At 37.4% G+C, this 21964-nt stretch overlaps 1 protein-coding gene across 42 annotated transcripts in view; it reads right to left on the bottom strand.

Annotated features, from left to right (window-relative positions):
* Positions 1 to 21964, bottom strand: part of adgrl2a (adhesion G protein-coupled receptor L2a) — a 96641-nt gene that overhangs the window by 25154 nt on the left and 49523 nt on the right. For 34 of the 42 annotated variants that reach the window (XM_017413413.2, XM_017413416.2, XM_017413425.2 and 31 more), the window contains 4 exons: positions 15670 to 15684; positions 13654 to 14454; positions 1267 to 1563; positions 444 to 547 (listed from right to left, as the gene is read on the bottom strand). In XM_017413413.2, coding sequence (XP_017268902.1) covers positions 444 to 547; positions 1267 to 1563; positions 13654 to 14454; positions 15670 to 15684 — 1217 coding nt within the window. The remainder of the gene's footprint in view (positions 1 to 443; positions 548 to 1266; positions 1564 to 13653; positions 14455 to 15669; positions 15685 to 21964) is intronic. The other 8 variants (XM_017413421.2, XM_017413440.2, XM_017413435.2 and 5 more) reach the window with 1 other exon arrangement.

Raw genomic sequence — 21964 nt, 5'->3', positions numbered from 1 at the left:
AAATGTCCCTTTTGAAATTATAGTGAATCACAGTTTAGTGTGTGTTCAGGAAAAGATAAATACACAGAAAATAGTAAAAATAAGAAATATAAATGTTATGTTTATGTAGAGCCTTTAAATGAAAGGAAAGTGTGATAATTTACAAATTTTAGGCAAATTACTCATTTTGCAATGCTACGTATAAATTATTATATTAACACTATTCATATATATGTTTCTTGAGCCACATCTATTTTGCACTTTGTTCTCATTTATTGTTCACAAATGCTATTTTAAATTAAATTTGACCAGATCTGTTGTTGTATTTCCATCAGTGATAAATTTAGTTCAGACTGGAAATTCTCTACAAAGGCAAAATGCCATTATTACATTTACTGCTTATTTGTTTTTGACTAGAAAATTCCACTCGGAGAAGAGAATGGTAAGGCAGAGCTCATACAAACCTTCTGGGCCACTTGGTTAACCCAGTGGGAGGTACAGTTGCTAAGATCAGGCCCCTTTGGGTGCCATTCCCCAGTGGAAGTAACACATAAATAAGAAGCTGTGCCTGGCAGGGAAAAAAAAAGTACAGTCAAGTTGAATCAAATCAAATCACATTTTTTTCCCCGTGAAATCATTTACAGGACAGCAAAGGACATAAACAGATCAAAAGAAGGCGCTATACAGGCAGCAGAAACATTCAAGTTCATAGTTTAAATGCAAAAGAAAAACACATAGAAACACCAGCCAAGATGGGTATTTTCTGTTTCATCCTGATTGTCTATTGAAAACTTTGTGAACAATTTACACTAAAATTGTGGAATTTGGTGCACTTCAAAACACCAATCACTAGTTATTTTGGTAAGATTGTTTTACTGAAAATATCTGCAGCATCTTGTTCCTGCTTTTGCAACAAAGTGGCAATATTTTTTTTTCCCCCCTCTCTCCAAATCAGTGCCATGTCTGATGAAGTCTGAGCACAATTTCACACACAATCAAAAGAGGAATGCACATCTTCATGCAAGCTGATGGGGAGACATGCAAGCCTGCTTCTCTCCAATACAGCCATTACACATTTCCTAATCAAATTTAGACACTGAATGACACAGCTAAAACCATTACAAAGTGTTTTCACCTATTTCGTGACAATAGTGTTCTTTGTAAATAAAAATATCCGTGCACGCAAGACTATCAGCCTGATCTAACAAACTCAGGAATTTTCTCTTGAGATGCTTCAGGTATACACAGCAGGCCCACAACCCTGAGGTGGGAGAAAGCCATGTTTACCTCGTGTTCCTTTGGGACAAGGTCGCTCTACAAGCAGGCCCCTCTGGGTCTGAGGCCACATTATGTCTCTTTTCTCAGTGGCTTTGCAGAAGCGCTCCGGTAAGGGGAAGGACTCCAGGGGAGGAGGAGAAGTTGTCTGTGGAATTACAGGAGGCGGCCTGGGCGCTCTCCTGCTGCCCTCTTTAAGTACTGTTGTGGTTGTCGTATTGGCTGCACCCCAGTGCGCTGTGGTTGTTGTAGTGACGGTTGTAGTTCTCTGAGGCTGCGTGGACGTGGTGGCTTCCGACAGCGGTGGTTCTGCGAAGACAGATGGGGTAAAGGGACATTGTGATTTGGTGGAGCACTGACGACTCTGCAGACAAAACATTATCACCGCCGTGATTTATGGAGCACACTTTCCACTGGGACGTATTTCTACATTTTATAGCAACATTGTTATTATACATAACAAGTAGTTTGACTTGTAGTTTCACACTGATCTGTTCATTAATGGATGATGTGGAATATAGGAACTATTTTCTCAGAACGCTTAAAAAAAGATTTAAAAGGTTGACTATTTGATTGTGAACACCCTTTAGATCATCCCTTTGATCCTATAAGTAATTTTCCTTAATTTGGTAATTTGGTTTACATTTTAATGACTATATTTCTATATATTGCAACAAGTATATCATTTGACTATTGCTTATTGAAGTTGCTGATTCTAGACCAAACGACAATATTTAGAGCAACATCTTTATGTCTGGTAGTCTTTCTTGCTTGGTAGTTTGTGGTATGGTTAATTAACTTTCACTGAAGTGTGAGTGAGAGCATGAATGGTTATTTCTTGTTCGTCTCTGTGTTATAGACTTGCGACCTGTCCAGGGTATAACTCGCCTCTCACACAATGACCATTGGAGGTTGGCACCAGCTCCCCCGTAACCCAAAAAGGAAAAAATAGGTAAAGAAAATGGATGGATGGATGAAGCAATGCCACCCTGTATACATAGCCATGGTGCCAGAACATTCATTTTCTAGTTATTCCTCCCAACAACTCATACTCTGATACAGTAGGTATGCTGTACCTCATGCAATGCCCTGGGCAAAAACAATATGTCTCAGTCACAGGGAAAAAGAAAATAGTGCACTTTTTACATTTAACATGAGCCACAAAGGAAAACTATGAGGATATGTTTTACGAGTAAAGAGTGTGAGTATTTCTGTAATTACATGTTTTATAAGTCAAATATGAAGGCGTTTTATAGATGAAATGTTGATAAATCTTTTTGATCCAAATCCACTCTACACCAACTATTACTAAACAGACCATATTGGTCATCAAAGACATTTGTTGGGCGAATTTAAAAAGGATATGCTACATCAATCAAAGGAGGTCTGACTGGAATGCAAGGTGCATACTGAACCTAATCGTGTTTGAGTACTTTGATTTCCTCCATTAGGCTGCCTGTAGAGCATGCAGCGAAAGTGAAGCGGTGCTGTTACACTGCTTGAGTTGAGCACAGTCGCTCTCAGTAGTTTCCACGCAGCGGTGAAAACACAGATGAGAGGCAGCCACAGAAAAAGAAAGACGGTTAGGATTGAGAGGGAGATGCAGGACAAGTGAAACAGAAAGGGGAGGTGGTGGAGGAACACACAGAGGATGATGACAGCAAAATTCAGCAACAATGCGTTTCTGTCTTCTGGTGGATTGGTGGAGAAGCAGACAGACCCCAGGTGACACCACTTCCATATCTGTTGCCTTCATTGGATAATGGGGCTGACTGAAAGCAACCCCCAATCTTCCCCAACACACACACAAGTGCTACTATCAACATAGGCCCCTTGGAGTGGATGAAAGGCTTCAGCACAGTTGAGCTGAAGGGAAATCGCCTTTGAGGCTCACTGCTACCTGTGGCGAATTAGGCTCTATTGACCAGAGGAGATGACTCTGTGTGCTCCCTCCTGTTGTGGGCTACAGAACCACACAAACACACACACACTCAGGTGACGTGATGGTGTACACAGCTGACCAGCAGGTTTGACACAGAGCTGAAGGCAGATTTGGCTGGCTGGATTCACCTCAGCCTCCTCATTTCTTGCCCCTCCTCCCTTACCTGCATCCCTTTACTCAACACGGTGAAATGCTCAGCCACACAGCTTGTCACAGTGGCTGAGAGACAACCTATGCTTAGTGTCCTTTCAACACTAGCATTTAGCTGGCTCAGAGAAATGCCTGTTTTTCTCCTGTACCAATACCCATTTATTGCTGCAACCATTATATTTTTTTTGTGTGACTTAAAGCAGTGAAAGCAATAGGCATGGAAAAAAAGAAACTTTTCAAATTCCTGGTTCAATTTACATTGTTCAATGGCAATGGATGTGTGTCACCATAACTTATAAATCATTATTATTGTTTCTTTTTGAACATCTGGGTCACTGGCAAATGTCCAGAGGAATCCCAAGGAACTGTGGGGGCCCTGTAAAGGTTTCTCATTTCCAAAAGTATGAAAGATAAGATCTCAGCCTCCATGGGTGGGGGGGCTAGAATCCAGACAGAAATAAAATGAAAATGAATCGCTGTTCAGCAGCATGATATAAGATAAAAGGCTCACAACTACAACCAATAAATCAAAAAGGCATCTACTGTAATCCAAGCACATTCCTTCACCATGTCAACTAGCAACTGTATCTTGTCTACACCCTCACTCAACACGGCTGCTTGTCATGGCTGGCTGGAACTCTGAATTTGATGTTCTAATCACAAAAAAAGTGTCCTTTAAGTTTTTAATTTTTTTTTTATTTTAAACTAAAATAAAAAGTCTTCACTTCAATTAAAATTTAAACTGTCTCTAAAATCTGATTAAGTTGTGCGATGTCTCTTTGTACCATAATGGGGGTTTTGCAGCATTTCTTTTAAAAAAAAATCTTTACATATATATTTGTATGTGTTGCAAATGGTAAATACAGTATGTTTTACAGCTTGTTTTATGGTTTACATTGTGTCACACTGCTTCAATAATGTATTTGTGGATTTTTTGTGAAGGCAACTGGGAAAGAACTGAAACAAAAACAAAGCAATTTTCATATCGTATCACATTGCTTTGAAGTGCATCACATTGTGTTTTATTGTATTGTACTGTTTATCAAATACAAACTGACAGATGATTATTGTTAGCCTAGGTAATTAAGAGGCTAAAATTAATAGGTTCGGCTATCCTAAATATTTATATTTAAGAAGGATTGCCTAATAATAAACTGAATGAATGTGGATAAAAAAAGCTGCTATGTGTCCACACTGCAACTGAAAACAGCTGTACCTTAAAGAGCTTCATTAACGAGGAATTATTTGAGTCAAACACATTATATCAAAAGGCTAAAATAATAATCCTGTTGGTGGGGGTTTCATGTTGTGTTTACAATGCAAAGTAATCCTCTTTTCTGTGTGGAAAAAAGGCTAATGTGAATGTGGGCTATACTTTCCAGTGAGATTTGTGCATAAACAATACAGCCTCTCTGACCGTGGCTATTCTTTTAAGCGTGGCATGTTGGCCCAGAATGCTGCAAACAACACAATAATCTTATTACCTTTATGCAATAGCTTGTTTCAACTTAATCCCATAAAAGCTGGAGGAATTAACCTGAAGTATTCAAATGGTCACTCTTATGAGGTAGTTGCTACACAGAGAAGTCCGAATGGAATAGCTTTTAAGTACAAGCTGTGAATGACGGATATTGATCAGTTGCTAGTGCTGCAGAAGCCAGTTTTTTTTTTTTCATAACATCTTGTCTTCCACAGAGGCATCATGTCTGAATTTCCCTGTACAATATTCCTTTGATAATGACAAAAGTAGCAAGTCGGCTGTTTGAGCTATGCAGTGAAAACCAGGACAAGATTCTTGATTATTATGTCTCTGCTGCTCTCAGCCCAAGGGGAAGCTTCAATTAGCTGTCACTGAATGTGAGTGGATAGACTGATATTCTCCAAAGCACTGCCAATAGTCAGAACAGACTTATTCATAACCTCCATGTGATTTAACGCCCACACATTGTTGCACTTCTTGGTGGTTTTGTTATTACCACTGGGGCTATAGGTCTGGAATCGATGACAGAAAATGAGATGGGAATCAAGGAGAAAAGTATGGCTTGTCGAGTGTTGTCAAAGCATATTCATACATGTACAATAAGAAGTTAGAAACACACACGCATAACACACAAACTAACATGGAGCGTAGATGAGACCAGGATTGAGTATTCATGTCAGGGTGACAAATGGAAACCGACAGCAAGTGTGTCTGTTATATTATGTTTAATGGCTGTACTGACTCTGCATGGTTGTTCATCAGGGTAATGTTTCAGACATGTTATCAGGTGCTGTTTATCTTGTGACAGAAGAGGAAATCGTAAGGAAGCACACATTTGGGATTTGCTTTAGATAATTTGCCGCATATAAAATAAGTTAAAAGAATTTTGCTGTCTCTTCATGCTCTCTATTTTCCAATCTGCCGTGGAATAATTTCAAGACAGTGTTGGGTGATATTTATTGTAAGAGTTACCTCTTTGTTCACATCTCTGTAGGAAAATGTCTTTGTACTACGTTAAAAGACTGTCTTTTGAACCTGTGGCCTCTTAATGGAAATAACATCTTAACGTGGAAGAAATAGCAAAAGTTAACGAATAGAGTCAGTGGAAACTCAGATAATTTGATGATTTTTTATCACTATAAGAAGATGGAGGAAATCTTGTGAAGATAAAATGAGCAAGTAACCAATCTGCTTTCAACATTTTTGCCACAGAGCATATAGGTTAATGGAAATAATAAGTTGAACTGCTATAATTACTTCTCTCTACTAATTCTGTTGAAATAACTGTTTTAAAAAAACATTACAATCAGTCCTCATTGGATGCAGTTCATATGGAAATAGAACTCCTACTGACTATGAAATAGTGCAATGATGATTTATATCAAGCTTGTGATGCATTTTGATATCTACCAATAACAATAACACACAAAGGAAATTGGATTACATGTCTTTCGCTCTGCCCTGCATTTGTAGCTGTGGAAAGGAACAAGACGTATGATTGCTGGTGTATCAGCTGTAAATATGAAGAAAGCGGAGTGAAAATTCACATAATTTCCCATGAGTCATGTTCTTGTGAAGTGTGTTTGGTACACATCCATGTCTTAGGGAACAAAGACCTAATAGCTGGATTATGTTATTTACTGCTGTCTCCAATATTTTTTCTGTCCTACAGCACCAATGCATCGATTCATACGGACAGAGGCAGGCGGTACACTCGACTTCCACCCATGCATCCACAAACATACATATAAACACATGTGCAACTCAACACACAAAATGACACCAAAATGCAGGAAACAGACACAGCAGCTGCCAGACTACATTTTTTCCCCCTTCTTCTGGCTTTCTGTACAGTACGTGCCTCAAATTTTAAGCGTTAACTCAAAGTGTGCCAGGCAGAGTAAGTGTAATGCGGCGCACGCAGGAGGGTGGTCACTCAGGCACAGACATAGAAACAGGCACACATCTGAGAGGTTGGAAACACACAAGTCTTTATGCACACATGAATGTGGTTGTGCAACACACACACACAAAAACCTCACACAAATCCACATATGCACAGATTAGATGAACACCGACTCCCAGAGACACAATGATCAGGCTGTGTGAAATAAATCTCCTCAAAGGCGTGTGTCAGCCAGTGATGGGGGACCATTGTGATGTCTGAGTAATAATTCTTTTAATACGCCTTGTTTCACAGTCTGACTGTAATCAAACAAGAGACTGTAGATCCCCTGGCTATAGGGCTCAGTGTAACCATAATCACCACCTCTCGTTTTCATTCTCTCTCTCTCTCTCTCTCTCTCTCTCTCTCTCTCTCTCTCTCTCTCTCTCTCTGTTTTTATGTAAAACAACTCTTTATGACGTTCTAAATCATAACCTCAGGTTGGCTGTTGTTCACAGACTTGTATCTTGTCAGTCGATATCATTTAACTACACTGCGTAGAGCAATTTAACTTCAGCAGTAGAAACGTTGCAAGGGAAGTGATTACTAGCATCTTGGGATTATGAGAAAAAATTATGTTCAGGTGTGTTTGGGAATACAGGGGTGAAACGGGCTTTCTTATCTGGTATTAGCAACCAACTATAATGTTTTACACTAGGGAAAACAATAAGATCGTGATCAGATTTCAGAGGAAACAGGCGACTTTCCTAACCTCAAGTGCTGAATGGTTGCACCAGACATTCCATGGTTATGTTTATACCACAATGTGATATCTGAGACTTCCCGAACAAGACAATAAATCCTTTTTACAGTGTATCAATTAGGTATACCCAGCCCCAAATTTTAATACACAGAATCTGACAAAGGGGTCACAATCGAGACACAATAAATAAAGGGAGGTGAAAAAGTTAAATGAGCAGAATTGTGAATGAAACTAAGCAAAAAAGGGTCTTATGCTCCACGGTGTCTCGTTTACTTATTTCACTATTCAGATTATCAGCAAGCAAGGCACAAATTCTTAGATTTAGACACCTTAAAGTGTTTTAGTGTTACATTTAGCTCAGGAATGATTTTATGTAATATGTATTCTACTGTTCCTCAGATTCTGCTTCTTTCACCTGCCAACTGGTTGCTGTAACTCAACTTGTAAGTTGTGACTTGGGTTTTTCCAGGACTAACATATCTAAGACCTACATAGCTGTTTTTCTGGGCTTTCTGACCATTTTTCCACAAATACACCCTGAATGTGTATTAGACTTCTGGCTATGTTATTTGCTATTTGTTATGCCAATTTGCTGGCTTTACTGTACATAGACATTTAATAAAATTGAATTATGTTACAAAACTTTTTATTTTTTTGTGGATAATTTTGTTTTGACAGATTTGTTCCGTGCAATTATTTCTCTCCTATTTATGCTTATTATTTTTTTTTTCTTATCTGTGGTTTGTTTCCTGGTAATTATTTTAATTAAAGGTTTTGTTTGTGGTGTTGGATGTTGCCCTTTCTGACATCTTTGTACCTTTTCTCTTTTTAATATTCAATATTTGACAGAAATAAATAAGTACGAAGCCAATTTGCCATTCATATTTTTTGTCTAAAATAATGCTAGTCTCTTTTCTCCCCAGTTTAGTCTCAGATATGAACCAGCTAGCACAAACAAAAAATCCTGGATATACTTAATCCAACTTTCCTCCAGGCCTGATAAGGAATCGAATACCTGCTTTAAAATGTTACTGTACACTGTACATTACCAGATTTTGATTGCTATTAGCTCGTGTCATTCAAAATTAGTGTGTTCTTGACAGCAAAAAGTTAGATCAATAAATACAAACCTGCACTTGCTGAAGAGATTCCACTTATATGGATGTCTGAGTCAATTCAAAATAATGTAAGGGGAGATACATTTAATGCTAAAGGGCTGTTTTCAGTTTATTTTAAATCCATGTGAAACATAAATGTATTGTAGTACTTGAAACATTATTTCTGAATGTCAAATGCATGCAGTGTGATCCCTGATCTTCGTGTGCGTGATGGGCATCTTTGGTCTGTGGCGTATTTATAGTTTCCCAGGAGGAAGCGCTCAGGATTTACTTAAATCCAGTCATTTAGTGTTCACTGCTCCCACTAGGCATTATTTGAGCAGTCTGGTTGAGGCTTTAGCCTGAATTCAGGAAAGAAGTCAAACAGATAAATAATAGGATGGAAGCAAACAGAAAAAGAAACCACAGCACTGAGAATAGGACAAGTAGAGAAACAAAAAGGGTGGTTTTCCACATCAATAACCTCTCCTTTCACACCTCTGTGTCCATTTGGGCAGCTGACATGGGCTTGGGGAGAGGGAAGGCTGTTGTTCAGGCAAACTAACAAATTGGCTGTTTTTAACACATCCTGATCCCTGCCCCTGAACCGTTGCTGAACACATCAAAGAATTAAGTCTTGGTCATTTTACCCAGGCTCATCAAATGGCTGTGAAAGCTTAATGTTGACTTTGATTGTATTAAAGACGTGAAAGTAGTTATGACTATCTGGTCTGTGGAATAAGGTTTAGAAGCCCTGTGTTTGAGATTGTAACTTTAGCAATTTTGGCTTTTTGGAAGAGATGAGTGAAAGGTAAATCTATAAACTGTGTGTAGAAGATGGAAGCAGCCACTGTAAGATCACCTGCTGGGTGGTTGACGTCAGAAATGAAGCCCTGAGGATGTCATTGTGCCTATTATTTCATACGTATCTTTATAAACTACAGTTTGCAATGAACGACTTGTAGAGTTGTTTCCAAACTTACAAAATAAGACCACAAACTCAGTCAGAACATGTTTCCTGAAGTAAAAGGTCAAATCAGAAATACAAAAATTTTTCTATTAAATTCTTTAAAAACAGCTTTATTTGAGTTAAATACTCTTGCTGATTATTATAAAAGAAAAAAAAGACCTTTTAAAAAAATAGTTTCATGCCGGTGTCAATTTCTACTCGGGGTTTCCTTTTGCCTATCCATCTCACTTTTTCACTTTTCCTGTATCCTCTCTAAATTTTCCCATGCACTATTTGACCTCCGCGTATACGCTGTGGAAGACGGGGATGAATCATTGTGGTGCATATTAGAGACCTGTATATTTATCAAGCTGTATGAGGTAAGCTCTCTAGGGTGACTGCTACTGCACACAAGTCACATGCATTTGTAAAAACTGAACATTTTTGCACTGGGAAGCATTTTCCTAACACACAAACTACAGGGCATAGTCTTGACCACATGCAGAGTTTTGCAAGTTAATTGGCGAGTCACGTCGGAGAACTGTACCTTGTAATTTCTAACAAATTGGGTCATTTCCTTTGTTTCAATCCCCTTGTGCATGTCTTATTTGAGGATGCAGCAGAGTTTAAAACTGTTTGTAAATGTATTGACATTTGAACAATTAAGGAGGGGATCCTGATTTGTGTGGGTGTTAACTGCAGCTCACAAGGCTTTTGTACAGCTTTGGTTTTGCAACAATGGACAAATAAAAGGTATCCAAGATGCATATGTGTCCCACTGAATTAGTGTTAAAGTCCTTTAATGCATAGTTCTGGTAAAAACAGCTTTTGATAATCCATACTAAAGGGTATCAGAGCTTGGCATAAATTAACTTTTTACAGAAATGGGTGGATAATGAGTTTTCTCTGGAAATACCTCATTTAAATCAATTTAATCGTCTCACTTACAAGCCGCAAAATAGGAATATTTAGTTTTATGAGTTCCTATATGCCAAAAGGAAAACAAGCACAAAACCATGGTTAAATGAGCGGATTATAGGGCTGCTGGATAAAGCCAAAAGAGAGACTTACTGACCCATTTAATGTCCACTTTCAGAAGAGCTGCATGTTGGATGTGACCCCATTCATCCCCCCCATAATCCTACAAGAGATGATCTTGTCTCTACATGGGCAACATTATTGGAGGTGACAAGAACTCAACTGTCAGTTGTGCACAGTCTTAACATCACTTTGATGTTTTGCACTCCATGATGAGCAAAATACAGTTGCTTAGACGCTTGTGTACTAGAAATACACAGGGGCAGAGTAATACACATTGGAAAGCTTTTACATCATCTGTCTCTCTTCTAAAAACTCCCCAGACAACTCAGTCTCTGTGCATGCTTTCAAATTCCCTTGAATGAATCTGCTGTATGAAACCTAAAAAATGAAAACTTGAAGATAATTTACTTCCATGAAGAAAAGAGACAATTATTACAACTCTTACATCCGCATGGCGTTACTTCTTTCTGGAAAACCATAAATATATGGCCATCAAAGAGAAAAATGAACACACTTTTGAATCACCAATTAACCTTACACATGTTTCTGAGCAATGGGTGGAAACCAGAGCTAAAGAAAACCTCCACTGGCAGGGAAATAAAATTCAAACTTCACTTACAAAGGCTTGAACAGCAGAGATCTAAACCAGAGGCTTTCCTGCTGTGAAGTGACAGCGCTTATCAATACACTAATATGCCGCCCAAGACTAAAAGCTGTCAGGCATTTGTTATAGCTGTTTTGCTTTGTATGTACTCTTATTAGAGTGGAACTGTTGCTGCTGTGTTTGTATTTGTTTGTTCACAATGGCAGTAGGACAGTATTGTTATAGAAAATTTAAAAGCAGCATTTCTACATTCTCAATTTCAGGAAGGTGAGGTTTAAAGTATTAGTTAGCTAAGCTTTATTGGACATAAACTGCTTTTTGCATGTGAAAATTTGCTACACTTGTAAATTTAGTGTAGGCCGTTTAAGTTTACACTAAAATTGTCCTTTTATTTTTTTCCTTTGTTGCAATACTGAAACCACAATGAACTTATGCCACAAAAGCCTTCTGATTACTTGTTTCAGTGCCCAGTGAAGCAGACAAAAAAAACGAGCATCAAGACAGGCGTCCTGTGACAGCCAGAAAAAAGTGCCATCATTTATGTGTCAACATCAGCCATGTGGGAGGACAAGTTTATTGACATCTTGATGATCATCCTGGACCACTCTCCCTTGCTCTCATCGACTTCAACTCAACATATATTAGTCAGCAGCAGGGCCAGACTCATGTTCCATTTGTCAAGAAGAGAGAGCAGAGTCCTTGTTGACATTAAAATAAAAATGTGCATGCCGAGAAGCAAATACAGTATGTCAGGTACTATTTGTAATGTCTCTAAGCATACTCTACAGGAAGAGAAGAGGACTTCTCTTGATGGTTGGGGGGTCTCACTGTGTGGAGTGTTTTCAATGCACTCAGGCACAATGCACACAAATAACTGGACTGTGGTGTTATTTCAAGGCAGATCAGTTTAAAGCACCTGATTTTGCTATCGGTGATCTGTGTCTATTCAACAAATGAACAAATCGATTGAACATAAAGCCTGGTTGTACATAGCTGAATCCATATCAGCAGAGCTATAAATAAATACTGTTGCTTGACATCTTTCCAATCTGCTTATAAAATATAAACATCAAATGTAATCCCAAATATGCAATGATTCTATTTTTGCAAGATAAGAAAAAGAAGAAAAAAAAGATTATATGGCCATCTGTAAATATGCATTCTGAAATGTTGAGTTACGAGCTCAACTTTGGCAATTTTCAGTTACTCTGTATAAGTGTGTGAAACAATTTCTTGGACAACACTAAAATAAGAAAAGAAAAAAAAAGAACAGAATTCTCCTGGATTAATCTAAAATTATTAAAAGGTAAATATTTCATTCAAAAACTCTCTCGTTATCTGTCATATTTGCTATGGAGAAACATCAAACATTCAGAGGTGGAATAATAACAATTATAATTGTTGAAGTGAATCTTCTGAATATTATTTCTGCTTTGAAAGGTGGACTGCATTCTTTGTCACAGTAAAGCTTGCCTTATTCTGGCTATACTGATGCTGTTCCACTGACTGAATCCAATTTAGCAGCCCCAGCTCAAGTCCTATCAATACCAAAGTGGACGAGCAAACATTAATAAATATTGAGCTCTTTGATAATCGTTGGAAAAGTTGGTTGACCTCTGTGGCTCATCACTGACTGCATTGAGTATTACGTGGGCTTAGGACTCTGGGTGTGAAGGGGATTAGGATAATTACTGTTATTATATTCCAGTGTAAGGGCTATCACAAGCCTAAGCTAGCTACTGCTCAGCTTTTGACAGCTAAACTGAAAACATGTGCAGCTGACGTGACCCTGGATGATTGATCCTTCTCCCTTGTGCGTGTCTACCTTCTCTATCTTAGTCAAAACCTTAAATCCTTATGCTCTTGTTTTAGAGTGTAAACATTTTTGTTTTTTTTTTTAATTTGTTTTTTTATTTCGCTTTTTTTTTTTTCATCTTCTTTTTATTGGCCAATGGAGATTTGAAATTTCAGCACCACACAGGGAATGATCTAACCTTGCCCCGGGCCAGACTTTGCACCTGACCAAGCAAGCATCTCTCCAAAAGTGAGAATATATTTTTCCTATTCTCCCTATCTCACTCAGTCTTAAAATAAAAGAATAAAAAAATAAATAAAAAAGCAACATGCTAGCAGTAGTCCCTGGAGCCTTAGCACAGGGACTCTGGGAATGCAGGAATGGCAAACCTCTCCAAATCCCCAAGATACTGATCCATCATGATATGGTAACTGGCTTTGAGGTGTTGTTTATCACAGACCCTTGCTCACTTTGGCCCCCCAAGATGCTTTCCTACACTCAAAAGCTTCGTATAACATAGCTAGCACATATTAGATTCTAAATTAAAAACCAGTCAGCTATGACACCTGACACATAGATGGGGAATACCAATGGAATATCAAAGTGCACTTGACAGAAACTAAAATCACCATCTCAGCAATGAAGTTTAAAACTATTTTCTGCAGAAGAAAAACAAAGGAGATGGGTTCTTACCATGTGGTGAATCAGGCGGGCCAAACTCCAAGTTGTATCTCAGGACGTAAAAGTTATCCCACACATAGAGCTGGTTATCTCGGGGATTATAATCCACAGCTGCAATGTATTGGTACTGGTTGGGAAAGTGGATATCAACATATTCCCCACGGTTCAGTTTAGTATTGTAAATATAATCTATCAGGCTCTTGCTGACCTCACTTTCATTGTCTTCATAGGTGGAGCGGACAACATACAGTACTCCACAAACCATGAAGGCATTAGAGGCTGAGCGCTTATCATAGGTCGTTTCCCAAGTAGCCTCAAATCGCAGCGTGTATGGATTTAACTGGCTGATTACCATCATGCCATTGTTTTGCTCTGTGGCATAGATTACCCACAGCCCGGTCTCATCCACCCCCAAGTCGATGTCTGTTTTACCTCCCCACTTGTAGGGTGACGTGTCATGATAGTTTGCGTTATTGATGATGGCCTCGCCACTTTTGATTCGAGTTCGCAGGTCAAATTTCACAATATTACGTGTCCGCTCCTTGTTGAAAAACACAGCCCCATCGTAGACCACAAATCCAGTCCCATCCACCCGGTGAGGCAGCTTGTAGGTAATGGTTTGACGGGCATTTTTGACATCATCCAGGGAGGAATACTCAATCAAAGTGTCGGTCCTATAAGGGGTCCAAGGCATGAAGTAGATTTTGTCGCCGGCTTGAAGTGGGTCTTTGCACCAGGCCCCAGCTTGTTGCTCCGCTTCAAATAGAAAGGAGGGCTCACCAACAGCTTTCAGAGTCCCAGGACAAATAAAAACTAGTAATGGAAGAAGAGTACAATGAGAAACAAGCACATGTTAAAAGGTGAAACATAAAACTGCAAAAGATACAATATATTCAATAGTGTGTTCATTTTGTTTTGCGTGCTGTCCAATAAAAGTGAGGACAAACACATATTTTTAAAAAGTGGCCAAAGCAGATTTAACAGCTATATTGCCAATATTTTCAAGCAGTATAACAATTTTGATCTTGTGCATAGAAAATAAAAAGGAAAGTTATTAACATATTGTTTATATATATATATATATATATATATATATATATATATATATATATATATATATATATATATATATATATATATAAATTCTTCTGACACAAAAAGAAGATTGGCCTCATAGACATTTACAGTTGACTAGAACACAAAGGAGGGAACCAGAATAGAAACAAAACAGAACAAAACAACTGATCCTGTAAATGAAAGCAAAACAAAAACATAAATAAATAAAAGAAAAAAAATGCAGCAAAAATAAAAAAAAGGAAAAAAAGAACTTTGAAATAGACAGTAAAAGTTATGATAAAGCAGGAGTCAGTCGAGTCTGCAAAATTTATTTTCCTAAATAGGTTTCAGTTACACCACATTTTCTACAGTGTATACCCCAAAAGATTCATCTTTAAAAAGTGGTGCAAATATCACGATCAAAATATTTTTTTAATACTCTCACTAAGAATGTCTTTGAGGTGTTTTGGTTGTTGCTCTGAGGTACAAGAGGCATAAGAATCAAGAGAGAAAAGAGAAGCAAGTGGTCAGATGGGTAATAATGGGGAGAAGAGTGAGAAGGGGGTAGCTTGGAGAAAAAAGGGACAGTAGAAGGCAATAGCTTGAAAAGAGGGCCAAGAAACACTGTTACCATGGCATGCTATGAGAAAGGGTTCGGAAGCCAGGCAATATGAGATTCTGCTGAGTAGCAAAAGCACACAGGGAGAATGAGAAGACGATGTCCCTAAGGACTGCAGCCAATACACCCCCATTTACATCTTTTGGCTGCTTGTGTGCTGTTTTCTTCTTCTTTTTTTAAATGGCCAGCCTCACTTCCTCTGTAGCGCTACTCTGGCCGTTAACATTACAGTCGGGGTGTTCTGAAGGAAACATTTACGATGTGTTTGTAGAGGCCACCATGAGAAAATAGGTAATTTACAACCAGATGCCACAAAACAAGGAGCTAGGATTTGGATCATGTCTGTTATTTACCTTTTTGCTCCACTTCTATTTTGGGCGTTGGAAGAGAGAATGAAAGGGGTGCAAGGGGGAAAAAAAGAGATTAAAATGAATTAACTGTCATCGCTATGATAACATATGCAGCAACATGTTATGAGACATGGAAAAAACGATGGCTACACCTATTAAAAGCAGGAAAGTTGTGAGAAAGACGAAAGACAGCAGTCAAAGTTCTGTAGTAGAAAAATGGGTTAGATTAGCACATAAAAAATTGGTCTGATCACAATTGTGCTCACGACCAACTGCTACTATTGATTTTCTTTGCAGTGGTGGGTGGATTTCTTTTCAACTCACTGCCAAGATTCAGTTTGAATTATAATTGATAGCAACTTATAATTGCCCTCATTGTCTTACATTCAGAAGTAAATGCTTTTTGTTTGATACACTAGAAAAAAATTTTACCATGACAAATGGATATTAGTTACTGTAAGTAAAGTAGGAGGTCACGTTTAAATTGTAAAAAAAAGAAATATTAAAGCTTACAAAGCAAACTGAATAAAGTTTGTGTCTTGTCTTTAATCCTGTAGAGCAGATTTACAGCACGCGTTGTAGTTGAAAAGTGAACCCAAAGTAAAACCATAGTCTGGGTCCTTAAATCCCCCAACCACCACAAAAATATATTTATTCTTTTCATTGTTCTTTTCTTATAATGATGGGTGGCATATTAAAGGAAAAAAAATCTAAATATCTGAGTGAAAAAAACATAGTAAACCCAGATGGTACAATTAAGTAGTTAACATCCAATCACTCTCTCAAGTATGTATAAAATGCCAAGCAGTCTCAGCTGTGTCTGATTTTTGTATTGAGATGATGACAAGGGAAGAAAAAGAACTACATGCCTTTATGCATTGTTGAGGCACAGAGCTTCACTCACAGTGACTGCTCAGTTGGCTAGAGTTACTTTAAAAACAGTGTCCTATGAATTTTGATCTATGGCAAATATATCAATAAAAGGGAGCAGATATTATGGCTGACATATAATGACCAAGCTGGCTGTGCATTAGTCTGATACATAATAACAGAAAGCAGAAAGAAATCTGTCTTTCTCATGTTACCAATGAAAATATTGGCAAACAACATTGCATGTTGTCCATGTCAAAGAAAATGGGCATGTAAGTCCTTCCCCAGAGCAACTATAGTACATGTTGTGGCCAAGCTGAAGAAAGTGAAGGCTTTTAATGCTACTTTAAATACTAAACAATTCGAACATCATTTACCAACTGAAACTATAATTACACTGATTATTTGAGATCATCAAATAAATTGTGAAAACTTCTGTTTGTTTGCTGTTAAGACAGGTTTAGCACTCATTTTTTTCAGGTTTTACCAACTAAATTTCCTAATCCTAAAATGCAATTTTTTAATTTAGGTGGTGTAAAACTTATCTACAGTGCTTTGCACATACAAGCAAATCTTAGGGTAAACGTCAGCGTCTTAATTTAATTCACAATTATTGTGAAGTACACAGTTATTCTCAGTACACAGTATCATGAAAATAAACTGAGCTGCGCAGACATGTGCAGATATCGTTAGTATTTTTGTTTGTTTGTTTGATTTTTGCTTGGTTTTTTTATTTTGTTGTTTTTATGTATGCTATATTTGCGCCACTTATTTTGAGCCCTTAAACTCTGAAAATGAAAAAAAATGAAGGAGAACAAAGGGTATTGAACCTAACTATTACAACTTGCAACCTGTGATTATATTCAATAAAATAATTAAAAAAAAACAGACACTAAGGTCACAAGTTGTCATCTGAAATTACGACCTAAAACCACTTTTTGATTAGAATTATTGTCATCAAATTATTCCAACAACCATACAATTTGAGATTATAAACTTCAAAATGCTTCCCAAAACCTAGTAAAACTATTTGGGGGAACATTTTTCTAAGAGTGGTTTTCCATCTCTGTAGGTCCACAGAGTTGTAGAATCAATGCCCTGGTGTGCTGAAACTGTTGTTCTTCAGTCCTTTGTTGGCTAATCCCCTACTAAGGCACTTTATGTTAGTTTTCCCTTTAATTTGCCACCCAACTTTTTCTACTTTACAGCTCATTGTTATTGATTCCACAAAAATCTCAATTCAATGTAGATGCCATAAAAAATACAATTTGTAATTACAATCCCAATTCCAACAAAAGCTGAGACAATGTGTAACATGAAAATAAAAATGCAATGATTTGAAAAACTCAGAAAGCCATATTTTATTCATAAGGGAAAATAGTAAACTCATCAAATGTTTAAACTAAGAACTTGGACCATTTTTTGAGGGAAAAAAGGTAATTTTTAATTTATGGCAGCAACACATCAAAAAGCTGGAGTGGGGCAACAAAACGCTGTAAAAATAAGTGGTGCAAGTAAGGAACAGCTGGGAATGCATTTTGCAGCTAATTAGGTTAATTGGCAAAAAGTCAGTAAGAAGCATTTTAGAGAGGCTGAATCTCTCAGAAGTAAAGATGGGGAGAGGTTTACCTGTCTGCAAAGAATTATGTCTAAAAACAATTTTAGAGCAATGTTCCTCAGTTGAAAATTTGGAAGACTTTGAATATCCCATCATTTACAGTTTATAATATCATTTAAAGAATCCAAAAACCTTGCAAAATGTTTGACCATAAAAGCGAAAGCCGATTGCCCATACAGAATGCTCTCAAGGGGCACTGCGTTAAAAACGGGTCTAATTCAATTCTGGACATCACTGCCTTGGCTCAGAAACACTTTCGCATATCATTGTCTGTAAACAAAGTTCACTGTACCATCCACAAATGCTGGTTGACGCTCATGTAAAAAGAAGGCATCTGCAAACATCATCCAGAAACTACTTTCTCTGGACCAAAACTCATTTAAAATGAACCGAGGTGAAGTGGAAAACTGTTCTGTGGTCAGAAATATCAAACTTTGATATTCTTATTGCAAAACACAAATGCCACATCCTCTGTACTGAATCGGAGAGGGACCATCCATCCTGGTATCAGCTTACAGTTTAAAAGCCTGCCTCTCTGATGGTATGGGGGTGCATAAGTGCCTCTAGCATGGGCAGCTTACACATCTGGAAAAGCATCATCAATGCAGAAAGTGTGTACAAGTTTTAGAACAACATACACTCCAATCAACATGAAGTCTTTTCAGGGAAGGCTTTTCATATTTCAGCAAGACAATGCTAAACTCCATTACAACAATACGGCTTTGTAGTAAAAAAGTTGGGGTGCTGAACTGGCCTGCTTGTAGTCCACACCTCTCGCCGGTTGAAAACATTTGGCACATCATAAAACAAAACTCCAGCAAATACTCAGGGCAATCTTACACCAGACACGAATGGGAAACGGTTCCTCTCTGAAAACTCCAGCCACTGGTCGGCTCAGTTCATACACGTTTAGACTGTTGTCAAAAGAAAAGGGGATGCTTCACAGTGATAAATGGGCCCTGTCCTAAGATTGTTGAGATGTTGCCATATAATTCAAAATTCCCCTTTTTTTTCCCTTAAACACAATTCTTAGTCTCACTATTTGATATGATTATCATGTTCCATTGTGAATAAAATGTGTTTATGAGACTTGCAAATCATTGTATTGTTTTAATTTACATTTTACACAATGTCCCAACTTTTTCAGAATTGGATTTGTACAAAAGCTATATATATATATATATATATATAAATATATATATATATATATATATATATATTTATTTTTAATGGTAACACCTACTAATGCACACAAAAAGAACTGAGCACTTGCTGCAAATTGAACCACTAAAACTTAAGTCAAATAAAATGAGAAATGTTGAGCTATTTCACCCTCGTTCTAACATAGCTTTATGGAAAAAAGGTAAACAGAATGCAGCAGTGATGAGCAGCTTCATCTATGCCAATCTGAGTCAACAGTCAATTTAAACAATTTTGAATCCTAAAAAGAAATATAAAATTACACGACAAATAGCTGCTAAGTTTTGACTAAAACAATAAGATTCAAAAATAAACACTGAGGCAAAATACACATATCAGTCAAAACATTTCAACCACTGACAGGTTAAGTGGATAACATTCAAACTTTATTGTAGTAAATTTTGGGTTAGCTCAGTTAACATTGAGGTAAACATTTTTTTCAGACCAAGAATTTCTCCCACCCACTGTTTTTTCCTTGACTAACGAGACAAATGTACTTCAAGCACAAAAACTGCTCAGGAATGTTTTAAAGAAACACGACAGGGAGCTTAAAAATGTTGATCCAGCCTCCAGATTCAGTGCATCTGTGGAATGCAGCAGAAAAGGCTGATCCACTGAGATACTACCCCACAACCCACAAAATCTACACCAGTGCCAGAAAGTAAATAAAGGCTTGGCAATCGTGCTGTAACCTAAAGAAGGTGATGTGAACATTATGGCTAATAAATGTATTCATTTCCCCTAGGATAAACTGAAGCCCAAGTTAGACAATGGATTGTTCAAGTCAGTCTGGCTTCTTTAACTTCAGATGCAGCACAAGTAGCCATTGCAGAAAAAATATATAAAAAAATAAAAATTTAAAACACAAATAAGATGACAGAAAATAAAAGAAGACTAAATAATAATAGTATTTCTTTGCCTCTTCCAATGCAAAGGTTTACAAATCAGGACAGAATTAAACATCCATCTGATCCTTATGAGGTTTAGACATTTTTGTGTATAGAATGTTCAGTGATCTACAACACAAGACTTATTACATTTTGTTTTTAATCATTCGCCAAAGACTAAGCCAAAATGCAGATGCAGGGTGTCAAAAGCTAGGTATGGCCTCGTTGCTTACATAGGAATTATGAAATTAATTGGCAGCCGGGTCCTGCTAATCAAATACACCTGACTACCTAATCATCAGACAGTGTGGCTGTCTCATTAAAAGTTGAAGTTTTGATGGTTTGCGAGTCTGGGTGATTCAGGTGTGTGTTAACATAATCGGAGCAAGAAAAGACAATCCTGATCTTTAAAAAAGCAATTACTCCTGTCCATCACCCTAGAAAAGGTTCAAAGGCCATTTCCAAACATCTATGAGTACATCATTATACAATTAAAAGGTTTATTCACTGGCGGTAAACATTGAAAGTAGGTAGAAATCTTCAAACAGAGCAATGAACTGACTCAAGTTAGGTCATGTGAGAGTATACTGACCTCAAGCATTCACAAGGTCAACTAACTTCAAGTTACTATCACTAAAGCTATTGAGGAATGGGATGGAGTTAGTTTTACACACACTGCTTTTGTATTTTACCTTGCCTTTTAAGACATTAAATTATGACGATGAGAAATGTTGAATAATTTTTTGATGTTTATCAGAGTTTCTGATTTAACTAACTCTAATACCTGATAAGGACTAGATGATTTTTTTTTAAATTTTGTCCTGATGTTTAAAACTTTAAAATTATTGTTGTTTCTTTCTCTCAACCTCTACCAGATTTTTGTGGAGACTGTGATGTTAAAAGAACTAACTGCATGCATTATTTCAGTCCCCATAGATCTCCTCTCTTTTTGGCTGTTGTGAGTTTCCCTGATTTCTGTCTTCACAAACCAGAAGCTCAACAACAGAGAACTAAAAGGATTCACGTGTACATTTTTAGCTACTTTACACCTTGGGATAATATGATTTTTTCCTGCTCAGAGTACTGCATCTTCGTATCAGGTTTTCTTTCTGTCAGAAATGGCTGAGTCTGAGCTAGGCTTCAGTGCCAGAAAGTATTCAAAACTAGAGATTCAGAAGGACTCACAAATGAATGCAATCAGTTCTGCAGAGGAAATTCAAGTGTGCTGCACCTAACTAAGAGATCAAACATGAACAAAAAGCAAACAAATTAACAACAGTTCTCAGAAGCATGCACAGCCGTTCAACCCAGACGTGGACAGAGACAGAGAGCTGAAGGAAATCTGGAAAGAAAATGAGAACGCATGAAGAGGAACACAAGGAGACCTGATGACGTTAGTAAAAAATGTAAAAATAGAAATAGCAATAAGTGTGATCAGAAATCTGTCAGTGAAAGAAAAGCACAAGTCAGATACCCAAGGAGTTTCCTGCAGATTGCACAGGGAAAAGGAAGACAGTCAGTTTTTATACAGAAACAGAACAAACATAAAACACATCTCAAACCACATTCACCTAACAACACTACAATTACTCCAACAGAGATTACAAACTTACAAAAGGAAATTCCAAAAAAAAATTGTGATGACCATTAATTATCAGTTAATAAATTTGCTGTTCCATCTGGAAATGGATACATTTCTGCAGTCTATTGTGGAGTAAATTAG

Source organism: Kryptolebias marmoratus, linkage group LG24, assembly GCF_001649575.2.
Source record: "Kryptolebias marmoratus isolate JLee-2015 linkage group LG24, ASM164957v2, whole genome shotgun sequence".
Lineage (NCBI taxonomy): Eukaryota > Metazoa > Chordata > Actinopteri > Cyprinodontiformes > Rivulidae > Kryptolebias > Kryptolebias marmoratus.
The sequence above is the reverse complement of the archived record's forward strand: the minus strand, read 5'-3'. Positions and strand labels throughout refer to the sequence as shown.